General features: G+C 57.9%; 2 protein-coding genes across 3 annotated transcripts; both read left to right on the top strand.

Moving 5' to 3' along the window:
• Positions 1–9,429, top strand: LOC117653470 (proton-coupled amino acid transporter-like protein CG1139). Of its 2 annotated transcripts, none has more exons than XM_034399157.1 (11): positions 1–161; positions 2,154–2,247; positions 4,409–4,434; positions 5,485–5,652; positions 5,732–5,882; positions 5,961–6,082; positions 6,349–6,433; positions 7,298–7,570; positions 8,200–8,378; positions 8,450–8,625; positions 8,731–9,429. In XM_034399157.1, the coding sequence occupies exons 2-11, from the start codon at positions 2,212–2,214 to the stop codon at positions 8,973–8,975; spliced, it is 1,461 nt and encodes a 486-aa protein (XP_034255048.1). In that variant the 5' UTR covers positions 1–161; positions 2,154–2,211; the 3' UTR covers positions 8,976–9,429. The 2 variants fall into 2 exon arrangements, with proteins under 2 accessions (XP_034255048.1, XP_034255047.1); XM_034399156.1 differs by lacking the exon at positions 6,349–6,433 and adding an exon at positions 6,851–6,935.
• Positions 9,430–10,622: 1,193 nt separating this feature from the next.
• Positions 10,623–17,515, top strand: LOC117653151 (proton-coupled amino acid transporter-like protein CG1139). The gene is made up of 8 exons (XM_034398593.1): positions 10,623–10,856; positions 14,791–14,873; positions 14,947–15,045; positions 15,132–15,489; positions 15,792–16,073; positions 16,153–16,331; positions 16,408–16,595; positions 16,914–17,515. The coding sequence occupies exons 1-8, from the start codon at positions 10,824–10,826 to the stop codon at positions 17,162–17,164; spliced, it is 1,473 nt and encodes a 490-aa protein (XP_034254484.1). The 5' UTR covers positions 10,623–10,823; the 3' UTR covers positions 17,165–17,515.
• Positions 17,516–17,648: the final 133 nt, after the last annotated feature.

The raw sequence follows: 17,648 nt of genomic DNA on the forward strand, positions 1-17,648 counted from the left end.
CGCACCGTGCAAGCCAGAGCCACGCTGCCGCACGCTGCAGCCACACTGCCACGCCTCGCCCCGCCGGCCAGCCACTCCACGCCGCCCCGTGAGGCACGACGCCCGGCCAGCCTAACGCCCCGCCGGCATCATCGGCCATCGGCCCAGCATCCCTCACTCAGGTGCGTGGAGGGAACACACGGCACGCACCAGCCGCGTAGAACGCACCCAAACTTAAGCGAAACCGTTTGCCACCGAGCGTCGCGACGTTCGGCCGATAAGCGGCGATTAACGAGGGACGTCAAAGCTGAGGCAAAGCGGAGGCAAAGCCATTCGATAGCGGCGAGCCACCAGGCAATCAAGTGATAGCCGCCACGCGCTGAGTTCAAATTCGACAGAAATCGGCTCCTTTCGCCAAATTTTCACACCGGCAAGTCATCGGTGTCTCGAGGGCGGCTGAAGTGCAAGGCCCACTTATCGCAGCCTAATTGCTGATCGAGGAGAGCGCGATAGGGAGAGGAAATGTACGCGCAATAAAAAGGTGGCAAAACGATTGTAACCGTTTAAACGACGTTAGTAACCGCGGCTTACGTGAATGTGACTACATTGAACCGCCACAGGGATGTCCCCTCAACGGCAGGGTAATCACCTCGAGTTGTCTGCCCCACTCAAAGCGCCCACTGTTCCGTTTTCGAAATTCGCGATAAGGGGTTCAAAATTAGAATCAGGGCCAGCAGTGTGTAGGTCACGAAAATTAGAGCAGTTAGAGCGTCCATGTACTTGGCTATCATGGGAATGGCGACCAGCGACTTTGCCCCAGGGAACCCTTGGCTAGCATTTCTGCACGTTCATTCATTCATTGGCAGGTGAAGTGTGCATCGTTGTGGCAAACACTCTAAACAATGCACGCGCTCCGCTGTCTCATACACACGGCACGACTTACTTTGTGTGGGTGTGCTACAGTGTGAGCAAGAGTGCGAACGGTTCGGCGCTTGGTCGCGATTCTAATTTGGCAACGCTACTCCCACTCGGACCACCGTCTTGACACAAGCATATGAAGTGACTTCATCGCGGGCCACGGCCACTCACCCTTCGAAAAAGTACGGTTTCGCGCTGCAAAAAAAGTTTCTCAGTGCAAAGCTGTGTCATTTTGACGCGAAAACTATTGTAATGATTATTTGAAACGTCAAAAAGTATGCCTCTGTTTTTTTTTCTTTCACGACGTGGAGTACTACTATCAGTGCCATTTGGAGGGAAGAGTGAACGCGTTGCCTGCCCACGCCGCGGCCACGTGGTCCGGTGAAGTTCGCAGCGTCCGCGCGTGCGTCCGACAATGGCCGCGCATCCTCGTTGCTGCGCACCGCCGTCACTATTCGCACGCCACTGTCAAGAAAATGGCATTTGAAAAAAAAAAGCTGTCGGCATGCCGACGGCAGGAAGCCGCGCTTTTACAGCCTCGGCCTGGTCGCCGCGTGATTGGCACGCGCGAGACTACTTGGCAGATAAATGTGACACAGTGTCGCGGCTAGATTGGGCCCAGACTATTTGACTATCTCTGATCTCGGCACGAGACGCCCTCGTGTCACAGCCTGCGGCCGAACGACTGTCGGGCTCTCCTTAGCTGCAACTTGTAGGGAGACTTATGGGCTTTCGGACGTTGAGGTTACTGCCGTGTTCGCAACCTGTCGACTCTTACACCGCGACAAGCACTCGGTCAAGTCTATATCTGTGCGGCGAGTCGACAACGAGGTCCTTTCGCCTGGTTTCGCATCCCCGCGAATCTTCTCGTTATTTTGAGATGTGGCCCACTCCACCTTTCTTCCGTTCAAAGGGCACGATGTTCACCTGAGCCCATTGTGCACTGTACGGCAAATAGCTTTGCAGTGATAAAGGTGAGATAATTTGCTATTGTCTGTCCCGGCGCTTCGCAGGATGCAAACACGTTGGGATTAGCTCCGAATCCGCCCCCTGTGAGTCGCTCGTCGCTTGTCGCTATCGTTCGGGCAGGGCTCCGATAACAATTTCCTCGAATTCTTCGGTTTTTCCTCGTTAAACGGAAAACAGGATTTCCTTCTGCAGTAAAAATTGAAGGGGCCAACGAGTGCAGGGCGTGAGAATCGCGGTGAATAATCAAGAAACGACCTTAAAGATTCCTTCTCCTTTTCTTTTTCCAGACGAGTTGGCTTTCGGTCGAGGAGTTGTTGACCATTGGACCAAAAGACGGAGAAAAAAATGCACCACGACAATGCAGGATTCCAGTACGACCCGGTAAGTGTCACTCAATAAAACAAGAGGAGAACAAACCGAAAACTCGTTTTTTGTGAGGAATGATTGAAGCGAAGCAGGAAAAATTGTGATGTGCATTAAGTCGAGTGTCCACGCTCTGAGCGCAAGGTCTCCCCCTCCAGCGTCCAAGTCACTCAAAGTGCGAGTTCTCTCTCTCTCTCTCTCTCTCTCTCTCTCTCTCTCTCTCTCTCTCTCTCTCTCTCTCTCTCTCCAATGACGTCGTCTCGTAAAACCGCTATTAGAACATCAACTCAACAAGGAAGGACTGCCGTACCGGGCCGTAGTAGAACGCTCCGTTTGCCCCGATAATAAGAAACAGTGCCGCCAGAATGAGGCATTTCTTGGAAATGTTACCTTTTTTTCATTTGATTGGCAACGCGTGATGCGGATGCCTCACATTGGTGTGGCCACGCCCCGCTTCGCCCCGCCCCGCCACGCCACGACCGAATGTCTCATTTTCCCATGAGTAGTGGCTCCAGGCACCTAACTGGTTTCGTCCGGATTCACGACGCCTCTTCGACGTGTTGGCGGCTCCTTGTATCCTTTGCTTGTTTTCTTGGGCTAGGTCAGTGTATTAAGGGGTGCACACCAACGCGGACTTATTGTCCCTTCTCGCACATTCTCAGCCATTAAAGTTCATCGGTGCGTACGACCGCGTGACGTCATCCGGAATGCTTTCTTTATTGGCCCCGCTGATCCTTTTCGCGTGTTGTCCGGGCCAACACGAGGCCCCGCCGTGGGCCCCGCCGTGCTGACGAAGGTCAGTGACCACGTGCTACAGTACACACCGGCAGAGCCACTCGGCCAGTCTTTTAATTCCCCCGCTGGCCTGTCAGGCCCGTCCACGCCGTCAGTAGTAAGGAACCGTCATTGTTGCGGACGCCATCTTGGGTCCGGGGCGCTTGCCATCGTTCGACCCGCGGCTGCTACCTCGGCATGCAACCTTTTAGTTTAGTGCCTAGAAGGGCAAGCAGCAACAAAGGCGCAACTGGGGCGTAGCTGTGCTGCGACAACGGGGGTCTTTTACTACTGACGCGATGAATGCGCTGCATCGAATGCACAAATCCACACCATTCGCTCGACCCATTTTTTTTTCGCGCCCATCCTCTCCTTGACGCTTCACCAGTTGTTCGCTAACAATTCCCCGTCGCTTTTATGTGACTCGGCCGGCTGGGCCTGAGCTTCCAAGCGGCGCCTTCCCGCTCGGCTTCCCCCCGCCGTTTGCGGCAATGCGAATGAGTGTGGCGGCCGAATCACGCAAAACGCCGGAAAAACGCAATCGTTATGGCCGCCGTAATGGGCCGGTGCTGGCCCGGGCGGTCGCTGCTCGCGGCTTCCGAAGAGCTGCCTCTCACCGGGGTGCTCGAGACACCCGCACCGGCCCCTCGCGCAGGCGTAGGACGCGGCGTGTGGACGGTGACCTTCCAGCGCGTTTTCTCCAGCATTTGCTCCAGTTGACACGATATTGGCGGCCGGCGGACTCGGCGGCCGAAGCGCCGTAACTGCGGCCGGGCGCGCGGCTGTTGCGCGCGGCGCGTCGGAGCGCGTCGGACGCACCGGACGGCACCGGACGCACGCCACTTCGCCGCGAGCGTCAGGGCGACCTTGTCGGCCTCCAAGCGCGCTGGCCGAGCCAGCCGAGCCGGCCGTGCCAAAAGGGGCGAAATCGCGTGGCCGGCAGCCGCACGGAATGCGTCGCGTTGTTGACGACGTGCGTCATCAGGACGAACACTAGCGTTAGCAGGTGTGGTTGGCCCTCTTTACCGCGCTGCCGAGTCGTGGTACAGTCCGAGTCCTGGATGTCTTTTCGGGGATTAATCGCCAAGGTCTCCCAGAACGGTGCCGAGTGCGGAGGATTTCCTGGCATGCCATCGAGACCGCGAGGGCGTCAACAACAACACCGTCGAGGGCCTAGCACAGCGCGCGGGCCGGGTGTTGCCAGGAGGCCCGCCCTGCTAAGCCTTTCGTTGGCATCCCTGCCAGTCCTGGCGGTGGGACTTTCCCAGTACCCCCAGCCCGAGTGACGTCCTGCGTGCATGACGTCACTGGAAACCCCACTGGCGCAGCCAACCTTTTACTTGAGGGTTGAACTGATTGATCATGTGCATGTTTGTAATGTTGCCTCTTGTTTCGCCTGTTGCAGAATGACTCGGCTTCTCCTCCAGCAAGGTGAGTGAGACCACAACACAGAAAAGGGCCGGACGGTTTAACGACGAATAAATTAGCAATGAGAAGCACCCTGTTCCGTACTTCCGTCGTCGGTTCAGCGAAAATCAGCAGGCGGTCTTTGCGTCTCCCGACTGGGAGTCGAGTGCGAAACAAGAGAGTCCTCGCTCGCTCGTTCGCTTCTCTTTGTCTGGCCGACCTCCCCGGCGTGGAAGCGGAGCGCGTCGAACCCTGGCGTGCCCTGGCGTGGGCCGGCCTGCTCGGTGCAGGCCGCTCCGCTGACGTCACACTGTGCGATGTGCCTCGAGGGCGGCCGAGGGACGCCGAGGGACGGCGAGGCGACGCGTGCAACCGGTTAGGTGACCATTATGCCGGCATTGGGGTCAGCCGCTAGTGAATGTGCCGGCCGTTAGCACCTCGTTGAGCCCGTGTCACACTTCGCGCCAAGCGTCACGCCGGCCAATCGGAGGGCTCCCTTTTGGAGGGAAAACTGGAAGGGATGCGGACACACGACTTGGTCCAATTGTAGGTGTCGACATTCGCGTGATGAGCGTCGCCACCATCATGGTACTAATAATGAGGAAATTGAAAATAAAACCGCCGTGTGCATAACGTTTCCGACGCTCATCGTCGACATGAACCTGAACGTGTCTTGGGGGCTCGCAGTCTCGGTCCTTCCCTGCGACGCGGCCGGCCCTCCACGCGCCACGCGCGGCGAGGCTAGTGTGACTCGGCCTCTGGCGGCCTCTGGCGGTCCACGCGCCCAGGCTGGCCCAGGCTCCCTCACGCTCGGCCATGCTCCGCGCCGCCCCGCGCGTTAGCGACCCCGTGTGGCTCGTCGGCTTGTCACGCGGGGGCTCGTCCCGGCGGAGTTTTCCGTCGCGATGCGTAAACACGCTTTACGAGAAGTGGCGTCCGATAGTGGACAATGCTCCGCGGCCTTGGCGCCGCCGCGTCCAGCAGATAGGGCAGCGCCCCTGAGTGAGGCTACCGCGGCCAGCGCCCCTGGGCGAGGCTAGCGAGGAACTCACCCCCCGTCGTCTGGTTTGGCAGGGCAGAGAAAGCAGCGCTGGACTTGGCGGGTTCAGCCTCCGTAAAGAAGGGCACCGCGATGGCCACCTCACAACCCCTCCCCATGAAGAGCGTCTCCGGCAAGAGCAGGGACGCCGAAGCGGACGACTACGACCCCTTCGACAACCGGGAGCTGGACCACCCGCTGACGTGAGTATGGCGACCGACCAGTGTCCTGGGATCCAACGAACAGAGGCAACAGGGAGTTAAACGTTTGTCTGGGCCACAGGAACTTCGACGCGCTGTTCCACATGATGAAGGCCTCCTGCGGCAGCGGCATCCTGGCTATGCCCCAGGCCTTCTTCCACGCGGGGTGGGCGCTGGGGCTGGGCGGCACCGCCGCCATCGGCTTCCTCTGCACCTACTGCGTGCACATCCTGGTGGGTGCCCCTGCGCCAACATCACTGAATTTGCAGTAGAAACAAGTGGTGTGCTGAGACTGATGTTGCTCGTTCCAGATCCAGTCAGAATACGCGATTTGTAAAAGGCGGAGAGTACCCAGCCTCAACTACCACGAAATAGCGCGGGAAGGGTTCCTGGAGGGTCCGCCTATCTTCAAGAAGTTGTCGAAAGTTGCCGAGTAAGTATATCACCTTACTTTACTCCCAGCCCGGCCTGCATTCGCAAGCCAAGCTCAAAGCAGTCACACCAGTGCCCCAGCTTGCCCTCAAATGAAAACTGTTTCCAGTGCCGTAGACGCATTGTAGGTGGAAACGCAGAACAAGCATCTATCTCGTACTCATTAAGGTCCAAGAGAAAACATTTTTTTGATTCGAAGCCCTCATTTCAGAAACTACCTTTCAGCTTGCTGACTTCCTGATGTCGAGTGATCTTTTTTTTCTGCAGGAGATCAGTGCACGTAGCTTTAGGCATATACGAAATTGGGTCATGCGCCGTATACACGGTTTTCGTCTCAGATAACTTGTCGCAGGTAAAGTGCGTGTACCTTTCGCAGGTTTCGGTGGCCGTCGCTTTGCAATTGTCCCTTGTAGGAATAACCACTTCTTGTCCCGAAGAAACCCTGCAATCCCGTGTGGTCGTCTGTGTTCTGTCCTCGTAGAATCAGGAATTGTGCGCTAGGTTTAATAGAGCAGTCATACAGTCGATACGTTGTTTTCAGTGCAAACGCCTGTTGTTACAAAGCTTCATTGTCTTCGTGCATCCTGTGACATACTCAAAATGAAAGGGAAAAATTTCTTGAGGTGCGGCATATTGTCTCACTTATCTGCCAGATGACGTTTTCAGGCATCCGGAAGAATTCGCAGAAAGAAAATCTTTTTTTTCTTTGCTTGCACTGAACACTGAACGTGACTCACCGCTCGTGTTGAACCGCTGGTTTATGCTATAGGTACTCTGAACACATCTTCCTGTGCATCTACCAGATCGGTACCATGTCGGTCTACACGGTCTTTGTAGCGAAAAGTGTAGAAGCGGTGAGTAGCCAATCGCGATGCGTTCAGCTTCGCAGCACTTTTCTCTTCCAACTTGCACAAAAAATTACTTTCGATTCCTCAACAACGCAGCATTCTTTCAACTTGACATAAAGAACATTAATTTGAACTAAATCTCAGTAAATTTAATTAACCCTCCATGATTTAGTATCTCACAAAATGCTTTCTGTCTGTCCTGAGCAGCTTTTTCTGTACGCAAAGAAAATCGCGATTAGTTGTGTTTTATCTTTATTCGTGTTTAGTTCTTTGTCTGTTTGTGCTTTTTGTTCTTTACTTTCTTTCTGGCCTCTTCATCACCGAGGGGCCAGGCGGTGCACGCCTTAACGACTGCATTCTGGGGACAGGTGGCCGAGCAGTACGGCGCCAAGCTGGACATCCGCCTCTACATGTGCATCCTGCTGCTGCCGCTCATCCTCATCAACTACATCCGCAACCTCAAGTACCTGGCGCCCTTCTCGTCCTTCTCACTGGTCGCCACCATCATCGCCTTCGGCGTCGTCCTCAGCTACATCTTCAAGGACCTGCCCAACATCTCCACGGTGGAGCCCGTCGGCGAGGTGCAGAACTGGCCCCTGTTCTTCGGCACGGTCATCTTCGCCCTGGAGGCGATTGGCGTGGTAAGTCTCGGGTTCCGCACCGCTTGGCCAATGTTTCCCTCCTCCCTGGAACCTCGGCTCCCCGAATCCGTGTGAACGGAGAATCAAACCGGCCGCAGTGGCCGGGGATGACTTAACAGCCGTTCGAATCGCGTCCAAAAGACGATCCGGCCGCTGATCTGTCGCCCTGTCCTGGGGAAAGGCCGAGCATCCATCACGGAAAGTCGCCAATGTGGTTATTGGCACACGGGCCGGCCGAGTCCGCCGAGTCCGGCGGCATGGCACGGCGCGGTCCGCGCGGAGTGTGTGTCAAGGACGCAATGAGTTATGCGCGCGCACAAGGTGGTCATGTCTGTGCCAAAACCTTCTTGTTGGCGGTGCGGGGTTCCTCTTCCGTCTTCTTGCGCGTCCTCGCCGGGGCTGCCGGGCCGGCTGGTCCCGCCACTCGTCGCGGTGCTCGATGGTGCCCGATGCATGCCGATAGCGACGCACCGAGGTGCCCGCCGTGCCCAAGGCGCCCAAGGCCGGCCGCGACACGGTGCAGCACTTTCACTGCGTCACGGGCCTCGCGCACATTCCGCGTCGACAACGACACCGTGTCCGCCAAGGACGCGCGCTGACGGAAACCAACGGACACCTCTCTGTCGCAGGTGGTGCCGCTGGGCAACGAGATGCGCCGGCCGCGCGAGTACCTGGGCAAGTTCGGCGTGCTGAACCGCGGCATGGTGCCCATCGTCATGCTCTACGTCTTCCTGGGCTTCTTCGGCTACCTCAAGTACGGCTCCAACGCCATGGCCAGCATCACCCTCAACCTGCCGCAAGACGAGATGTAAGTGGCGCTTCGGATCGCCCGGGACCTAATGGAGCTGTTCGCTAGACCTAACCACCGTTTGTCCGCAGCCCCGCCCAGGTGGTCAAGATCCTCATCGCCATCGCCATCTTCGGCACCCACCCCCTGCAGTGCTACGTGGTCATCGACATCGTCTGGGGCACCTACCTGCAGCCCCGCTTCCTCAAGCACAACCACGTCCTCTTCATCGAATACGTCGTCCGCACCGCCCTTGTCCTCCTCGCCTGTAAGTACCCTGTGAAAAACTTTGCGGCGGGTGAGATCCGAACCGGCGTCCTGTGAGCTAGAAGTTGAGTGCGCTAACCACTGCGCTGCGGTGCTCTTGTTCCAGTCATTTTCGCCGTGGCCGTCCCCAACCTGGGTCCGATCATCTCGCTGGTGGGAGCGCTGTCGCTGTCCGTGGTGGGCATCATGCTGCCCGCCCTCATCCAGCTCAGCACCTTCTGGTACCAGACCCACGGCCTGGCCTTCAAGTGGCTGCTGACCAAGAACGCCCTCCTGGCCGTGTTCGCCGTCATCGGCCTGGTGTCCGGCACCTACGCCTCCATCGTGGACATCATCGCCACCTACGCATGAGCGACTGCGCTCGCTCATCTAATAAGAGACTGAAACAATTTATTAAGTCAAATAAGTTAGGATTGCCGCGAGAGAAGCACCTCGAGGCGGAAGCTCTCGGCAAAATTCCAGACCGGGTTCACCGGACTCGCATGGTCCAGAATGCTGCGTTTTATCAACTGACCAATTTTTTTTTAAGAAATGTGTTTTAAAGGAACCCGTTTTGGACCGGAAAGGCTGTGAAACGGGGTCTTGTGTTATTCCTTGTAACTGAGCCATTCGCCATAGCAATCGAGAGCCGGCTTTGATCTGACGATGCTTGTAGCCGACTCGATGAGATTGACTCTCTACTGTAACTTCCTAATTTGATAGTTCATACGAAAATACTAGCATGTATATAGAGAGTACCTGATGTGAGTCGTGCGGCCGGGCGCCGCACAAAACGTTTGCAATAAAGATTTTTTTCTACAGCTAACTGAACACACATTCTCAGAATAATGCGTGATATCGCTTCCAATTAACGGGAAGGGCGCGCACGGTAGCTGCGACATGACAGGCATGCACTCGACAGCTGCACTCTTATCTTATCAATCATCTTCGGACTGTCCTGATGACGCGCTGCTTTGCACGGGGGCCGGAACGTAACATACCTATTAGCAACAAGCCAGAAACGCTTTGTCGATAAACAGCCTAAGCTCGGCGTCGATTAGTCCAAGGCATCGAGGATAGACTATCTGGTTAGAGCAACCATATTTCAAGCTAGGAGTTCCCTGCAAGCAGGGGCGCCCTGACTGGGTCGGTTTATTTGGAGAAACCCCATCTACAATCCTCCAAACTTGAAACAAATTCAAGCAATAGCGCTTGCTTGACTTCGGGTACTTAAATCGGCCTGGAGAAAGATGGTGGATACTGTGATTAACATAAGGTCACGAGACTAGCCACAAAAAAACACACCTCGTCCAGTCAAGTACGACAACAACAGGATGTTTTGAGCGGCAGTGGACTGCAGTGGACAGTGGACATAAGCAGAAGTCGTCATTCATAAAACTTCCACAACTCGTAACAATCTTTTTTGTATGCGATAGAAAGAAGTCATCGTGACTCTGCAAAGTTTCTTTTTCATTCTATGAACAGTTTAAAAAGAAAGTTTGTGCCTCATTTTTTCCTACATACTGCCGGGGGGGAGTCAGTAGTAGAGTGTTCTCTCTCTCTTTCTTCCCTTGACGTCTTACAGACATGCTAATGAAAAGCCCATTCAGGGCAAACCCAAGTACCAATGAGGAGTACATTGAGAGTGCCATAACGAACGGTTAGCAGCTTCGCTCAAGTTGAAACGCTTTTTCTGCCACCGTGAATCAGAGACAGACTTTTATTGTTTACATCTAGTCAAACAAAACGCTCACCAGGGACAATAATCCGTTCGTCATGGCCACACGCTACCTCATTAGCACTGTAGGGCAAAGGATGACGGGTTAACTAGAGCGGCCGGCATCTGAAAATTGTCAACAACAAAGACGCGATGAGTACAGTCGAATCTGTTTCGACGCCTCGGCATGTAGGGGGCGCTTCGTTCGTCGCTCGGTATGGGAACGGGAGGGGGCAGGAGGGGGCCGCGGCGCTGGGGCGCTGGCACTGGGAATGCCCCCTCCCACGGAGTGCCGGCGGCCTGCGGGGCCGGGATCTCGCCAATCCCGCGTCTCCCAGCAGCGCCAGGACAGCGCCAGTGATCCCGGCGCCAAAGACGCTCCACACCGCTCTCAGGGAAGGTGTGCTCCGCCTCCGCGACCGCTGGTACTGCCCCGTCCATATGATCGCCTTCTCCAGCGTGTCCACGCGATACAACCACGCGCAACACACCGCGGCCCCGACATGGCGGACGGCCAGCACAACCTCGGCTTCACGGTGAGCGCTCAGTCCGTCACACCGGTGGCACAAGTCCCCTGTGTTTTCATGCACGAGTCTCGTGATGTGATGGAAAACTTTCACCTACGGATGTGTAACTCGGTTTGAAACCTCTCGCTGCTGATGGACGACGATCAGTGTCGAATTTCCCGCCAAAACTCCCCCTGTCTCCCTGCCTGGCGGTCACAGCTGGCCGGCTGGCGATGTCTGCGTGGGGCAGGCTGCTTCGCGCTTCGCGCGTCACGTTGGCGATCGCCGCCTGACCGCCTTGCACCGGCCTGCGTGCACGTTCTGCGTAGTGGCCGCCAAGGTGAACGCGAGTTAGCACGATGATAGCGACGTCGGCGCGACATGCCAGTTAATGTTTTTGTAACGATGCCGCCTCCTCTCCGCCGTCGCGGATCGCGGATCGCGGTGGCGGGGAAGCGCCGCCGTCTGTGTTTTCCCGGACGGGTCGGGAAGAAGGGGAGACTGGTTGTCCGGGGAGGGGCGGGCCCGGGCGGGGTCTCGTGGGTCGGCCGGCTCCGTACAGGTTTAAATCGCGCGGGATGAGAATGACAAGGCCCGGGGGGGTCGAGGTCCTCCCGGGACACGGCGACGAAGGTCAAGGAAGCCTTCGACGAGCAGGAAGAGTGAAACAGACTCTGCGCGTCAACCCTTCGTTGTGTTTACTTTCAGAGCGCGACAGTCATTACAGCAATTTATGGCGATTAACATTGTCGGTGGAGTGACGCCTTTTACTGCAGCGCCGTCTAGTCGTTCTTATCGAGGGATTTCATCCCGCGACCTGAATGGGGCTGACGCGAACCACTCCAAAAAAAAAGTCCGCGATGCATCTACTCCATAATGCGAACATTTTCAATGCTTTTGTGTCTCTCCGTATCCTAGTCGTATTGCTTCAGCTTCGAACTAGAACTTCGATTTCACTCCTTCGTGTAAATTTCGTGTTACTTCGAATTACCTCTTTTCGAACACCTAACCCCGAACGGCTCGCTGATTGGACCAACGGGAGCGATGTCTTGCAGTGATTGCGGGCAGTGACACCTCGCCCAGATAACGGAGGGCGGGCCGCGTGGGCCAATCAGAGCGCAGGACGGGCGCCGGGTTCCGTCATCGCGACCGCCGCGTCGGTTCGAGAAGCCGACATCCCTCGCCGCGGAGCCCTTGCGGCCCCTGCTCTCGATGGTAGTGTGAGAAGCGCCCTGGTCCCAAACAAGCGGGTGGCATTCCGTGGGCGGAACAGCAACCCGCGCTGAGCGAGACGAGACGCCGCTTTCCGAAATCCGCGGGAATCCGCGACGGTTTGCTTCGCTTGCTTCGCGCCGCGCTAATCCGGAGCGGCTTGTCTCGAGCACACCCCGACCGTGTTCCCGACCGCGGTTGCGCGTTTCGAGATAAACGATTCCGCGAGCGGCGAGCCACGCGACGCCGCGACGCCCGACAGCGCGTCGACACGTGACCGCCTCTTGACGCGACGCCCCGCGGACGGAAGGACGGACAGCGGCGCTGTAAATCAGTAGGACTGCACCTCAACGGGCCATAAAGCGGATTTCCGGGGATTTCCAGAAAATACGACCCCCGCGATACGTTCTTGCAATCAGCGGGCGACAAGTACAGAGTGGGCCAGCGGGGCATGCCTTGGGCGTGTTTAAGGCGTGCCTGCGGCTCGTTTAAGGCGTGCCTGGGGCGTGCCTGGGGCTCGGGGCGTGCTGGGGGTGCGCTGGGCGCCCTGCTGCCCGGCGCCGCACGGGGGCGTCGGTTGGAAACTGAGAGTGAGCCGCCGCTGGGAGTGGGGCGTCGTCGCGTCTCAGCGGGTCAGTGTCCTACTCGCCGGGCCGTGCAGCCCGCCTGCCGCCGGCCTGCAGCCGGCCTGCAGCGCGGCAGGTTGGCGGCTTGGCCGAGGTCAGGGCGTCGGGGCGTTTGCAAGGTGCAGCCCGGCAGGTGCACTGCTAGCGCGGCCCGCGCGGCTCGCGCCTGGTTGGGTCAGGTCAGGTTGACAAGACGAGTGCGTCGGGCTGGTCCCCCTCCTCTGCTCCCCTTTCACCTTTCCCTCGATCCAGTCCGACAATGGGCCCCTCCTCGTGAAGCAAATTTCGCCGGATGGCTTTGCTCGCATCGCTGACGTGGCGCGGCCTTGTGACGTCACGCCAAGCTGAATCGCTTTCGCCGAACCCGGTCGCTCGTTTGCAGTAATCGGCGGCTTCCTATGTGTGGCATGTTTTCTGGTTTTGCTTTGGTTTCGCTAAGTATCGCCGCCGGCACGCAAGCCGACGCTCTGCCGGTGTCAAAATAATGCCAACGGCTATCTGGCGCCCAAACAGAACGGCGAAGCGACATCGCGTGAACCGGGAAAGAGTTTCAAAGTTTTCAGCATTTTAAAGTAGTTGTCTTTTCGCACTGTTTTATTTTTTATTTTAATCGTTTGCCGCGGGTGGCGTTTACTATAGTCTCTTTATGGATTTTAAAAGCATTCAAACCAGCAGAGTCATCGTCAAATGGGGTCACCGGCTCAGTATTCCCCACTCCCGGGCCGCTGCATGGAATTCACTACTCGAGGTCGATGATGCACGTTGCATCACAGTCGGTGTGCAGAAAGCTACACCGCTGAGCTCCGCTCAGCTACGCGGTTCGTAAAGGGTCAGCGAGTTTTAAGGCATAAAATGCCAGGAGCATATGAATTTCAGAATTTACGCACTCCGCGGAGCATAAATAGACTCGTCAGGAGATGAAGTCCCGCGCATTGTGGCTCCGCGGTGACATCCGGCGTGCAGGTAGGAAGCCTGTTTATGGGCAGACGACGCGTGTGTCGGGGAAGGAGTGCTTGCCGGCCTTCGAGGCGAGTCAACGCTCCTGGCGCGGTGCGTGCGCCAGGGCTTTTGGTAGGAGCGGGCGCACTTGGATTGCATCCATTGCCGCCGCGTGCAGTGTGTCCTCCTTAGCCAAATTCGCCAGCGCATGTCTCAACCCAGTGCCATTCCTAGAGCCCGCGAATCCGGGTGGCTTTGTTGGTAAACACGAGCGGGAGGGTCATTAGACTACGGACGACCGGCCCGGCGGGTTCAGGCACGCCACGCCACGCACGTCAACGACCAAATCATGCTCACAATGAAAAAGCGGCTCGAGCTGGATTCGAACCGCGGCCCGAGCCTGGCATGCGGCCGCGCTGGCCGGCGCTGCCTCGCGTAGACCGTGCGGCCGGCCAGCCTGACCCAAATAGTGCGAGGACGCGAGGACGTCCTGGCGGAGTGGCACGGCGTGGCACGGCGTGGCAAGGAGTGGTGGCATGGACAACGCCGACAAAGGCGCGGCCGGGGATTTTCCACGCCGACAGCGTCAGCCCGCCGGGCCTGGCCGGGCCCCGCGGGACGCAGCCACGCAAGACTGGCAAGACTGGCAAACGGAGCCGGCCGGCAGGCAACCTGGCCGACCCGGCCGACCCGGCCCGGCCCCGGTGGCAGTGGCCAGTGCCACTCCACTGCCTCGGAAAGCTACGGAGAGGAAAGAGCCCGCCACCCGTCGGAGTCCTTGCCTTCAGACTTCGTACTTCGGGGGACTCGCTGCGCCTCCGGTGTAGTGGGCATGGAGTCCCCCCCCCACACACACACACACACGCACAGTGCAGCAGCCACGTGCGAGGCACGCGCCGCTCGCGTGGCGGCGATGCCTGGAGGAAAGCAGTGTGGTGGCGGCGAAGGTTGCAAGTCTAAGAGTGAGGCGGCCCGGCGCAGCCCGACAACCTGAGTCTATTAGGTCCCCGCGGCTGTGGCTGGCGGGCTGGCGGGCTGACGTCACCGCCGGGCGGCTGTCAGGTCCGCCACGTCCGTCAGGTCCGTCAGGTCCGTCAGGTCGGTGATGAATAGGCGCAGCGCCAAAGACATAAGCGAGATAGAGAATAAAGAGACGGCTGACGAATGACTGGTCCTCTTCTGCGCAGTCGTCCGCGGCGGACATCCCCATGGGCCTGCAGGCGTCCGATCGGGTGCAGCCCCAGACTGCGGCAGTGTCTGCGAACGGCGGGTAAGTAGGCTGTGCACTGGAGGGCTCCAAGGTGTGAGGGTGGCGTTTCTAAGCTGTTTCATTGATCTCGCAGTGGACGCGATGCACAAGCCGACGCCCTGAAACGGCGGAAGGACATCGAGGCAGATGATTATGATCCTCATGACCACCAACAAGTCGCTCACCCGACCACGTGAGTTACCCTCGCCTCGTCCGCAACCAAAGGCGTCGTTCCTTCAAAAAGTAACCATTTTTGCGTTTCTGTTTTCTGCTCATCAGAAATATGGACACCCTGTTCCACTTGCTGAAGGGCTGCTTCGGCACCGGCATCCTGGCCATGCCCGAGGCCTTCAAGTACGCCGGCTACGTGGTGGGGACCGTGGGCACGGCGGTCATCGGCTTCGTCGCCACCCTGGCCGTGCACATGCTGGTGGACTCGGAGTACGAGCTGTCCAAGAGGCGCAGGGTGCCGACGCTCACCTACCCCGAGGTGGGGCAGGCCGCCCTGGAGGACGGCCCGGTGCGCACGCGCCGCTTCGCCAAGTCGTTCCGCGGCAGCATCAACACGTTCGTGCTGCTCAACCAGATGGGGGCGTGCATCGCCTACATCATCTTCATAGCCAACAACATCAAAGACGTGAGTCGGGGTGGATGGGTGGATGCTGACGCAGGTCCACGAAGGTGGCCGAAGGTGACCGCGCGCCGCGTGTGCGAGTGAAGAGTAAAAATAGCTCGGGTATTTTGCTGGATCCAGTCCGGGCTTGTCCGTGGCTGCCAACATCTTCCTGCTCGCCTATGCCACCTATACCGTGGCAAGCCATAGCCACCGTCCGGCGATAAGGCTGGCTGAGCCTGGCAGACATGCACACAACCACAGAACTAGCGCCATCGCTTTAAAGCTTTAATTGAATCCGCTGTTTTTCCGGGTCCGCTTTTCAGATCGTGGACTACTACAACGTCGACGGCACCCCGATGGACCACCGCCTGTACATGGTGTACGTCACCATCCCCCTCATCCTGCTGAGCTGGGTGCGCGACCTCAAGTTCCTGGCGCCCTTCTCCACCATCGCCATGTCCATAACGCTGGGCAGCTTCGCCGTCATCCTGTACTACGTGTTCAGGGCCATCCCCGCCGTGCAGGACAAGCACGCCTTCGGCAGCATCGCCGACTTCCCGCTCTTCTTCGGCACGGCCATGTTCTCGCTCGAGGCCATGGGGGTGGTGAGTACAACGCCGACGACGCCCACAGAGCGACATTCGCTTCCCTTTGATCCCCGGGGCTGACGGAATACCTTTGCAGATGATCCCCCTGAAGAACGAGATGAAGAACCCCAAGGCGTTCGGCGGCAAGATGGGCGTGCTGAACCGCGCCATGGTGCCCATCGTGGTGCTCTTCATCTGCGTCGGCCTGTTCGGCTACCTGCAGTACGGCGAAGCCGTGCAGTCCAGCGTCACGCTCAACCTGCCGCCCGAGGAGATGTGAGTCTAAACTGGAGCCCTCCCTGTCGCTTTCTCGCCAAGTAAGCTTTGCTAAACAACCAGACGACCCCCGCAGCCCGGCCCAGTGCGTGCGGCTCATGATGGCGCTGGCCCTGTTCGTGTCGCACGGCCTCATGAACTACGTCAACTTCGATACCATCTGGAACAACTGGCTGCTGCCCAAGTGCGAGGCGCGCAAGATGTCGAGCCGTCGGCAGCTCCTGTACGAGTACATCGTGCGCACGTCCATCGTCGTGGTCCAATGTGAGTATGCTGCCTGCGGGTCTAGCCCGTAGTGGTAATGGTTGTGGTCTAGCCCTTAATGGTAATGGCAATGGGTAGGCAGTGCCGCCACACACGCGTGCACGCCGCGGGCCAGGGTCGGCCTACCCTCCGGGCGCTCGCCGCCTGCAGGGTAGGCTGTGCCGCCACACACGCGTGCCCGCCACGAGCCTGCCCTCCATTACCATTACCACTAAGGGCCAGACCCATTTCGTGCCCGGGGCGCTCTGTGCCCGGTACACTTCTCTGAGCTGACGACAGGACAGACTCTTCAACGTCCTTCCCTTCCTTGTTGCGCAGTCGCGGCAGGCGCCGCCTTCAACAACCTGGGCCTGGTGATCTCCCTGGTGGGCGCGCTGTGCCTGTCCCTGATCGGCCTCACCTTCCCCGCCATGATCCACCTGGCCACGTTCTGGGACTCGTGCGGCACCAAGCGCGCCTTCGCCTGGCTCGTGGTCAAGGACGGCTTCATCGCGGTGCTGGGCTTCGCCGCGCTCGTCATCGGCACCTCTACCAGCATCAGGGACATCGTCAAGAGCTTCGACAGTTAGCTCTTTGTGTAAAGACGTATCGTTTTGTGTGAAAGTGTAAGTTGTATGTGTGCGTGCGTCTGTGTGAGTGTATGGGTGGACATCGTGTGCAATCAGTACGAGCCGCAGCGCAGTGTGTGACGCTTCCGCTTCCCTCCCAGTTCGGTGGGCGAAGCGCGAAAGCCATAAAGGCTGTACTTTCCCTCGCCAATAATGTGTTATGATCGACTGATCAACTTAACCAGAAGACTGAACTGATTTGTTACTTAATATAAAAGAGGGAATTTTCGTGACTGGAAGGACGAGTGTCCTCTCGCCCCAGTTGTGGCATAAAAAGTGCAAATAAAAATAAAGCCGTGTTTCTACAACGGGCCTCTTCAAGTGACCCTGGCAAATCCTCCCTCGTCCTCGCTATTCCACCCATTGCAACTCCGGAGAGTCGCTCGCTACGCCTAGCCACTTCACTTCAACTTGAGAGGCTGGACCACTATTGATCGTCTGCCTG

Source organism: Thrips palmi, unplaced genomic scaffold (genome assembly GCF_012932325.1).
Source record: "Thrips palmi isolate BJ-2018 unplaced genomic scaffold, TpBJ-2018v1 HiC_scaffold_8, whole genome shotgun sequence".
In the NCBI taxonomy this organism is placed as follows: domain Eukaryota; kingdom Metazoa; phylum Arthropoda; class Insecta; order Thysanoptera; family Thripidae; genus Thrips; species Thrips palmi.

Coding starts and splice junctions, on each gene's coding strand:
- LOC117653151 (XM_034398593.1), top strand. CDS start 10,824: ATGGCGGACGGCCAGCACAACCTCGGCTTCACG. Junction 10,857..14,790: donor AGCACAACCTCGGCTTCACG/GTGAGCGCTCAG, acceptor TCTTCTGCGCAG/TCGTCCGCGGCGGACATCCC. Junction 16,596..16,913: donor GTCCATCGTCGTGGTCCAAT/GTGAGTATGCTG, acceptor CTTGTTGCGCAG/TCGCGGCAGGCGCCGCCTTC.
- LOC117653470 (XM_034399157.1), top strand. CDS start 2,212: ATGCACCACGACAATGCAGGATTCCAGTACGACCCG. Junction 5,653..5,731: donor GAGCTGGACCACCCGCTGAC/GTGAGTATGGCG, acceptor TCTGGGCCACAG/GAACTTCGACGCGCTGTTCC. Junction 5,883..5,960: donor CCTACTGCGTGCACATCCTG/GTGGGTGCCCCT, acceptor TGCTCGTTCCAG/ATCCAGTCAGAATACGCGAT.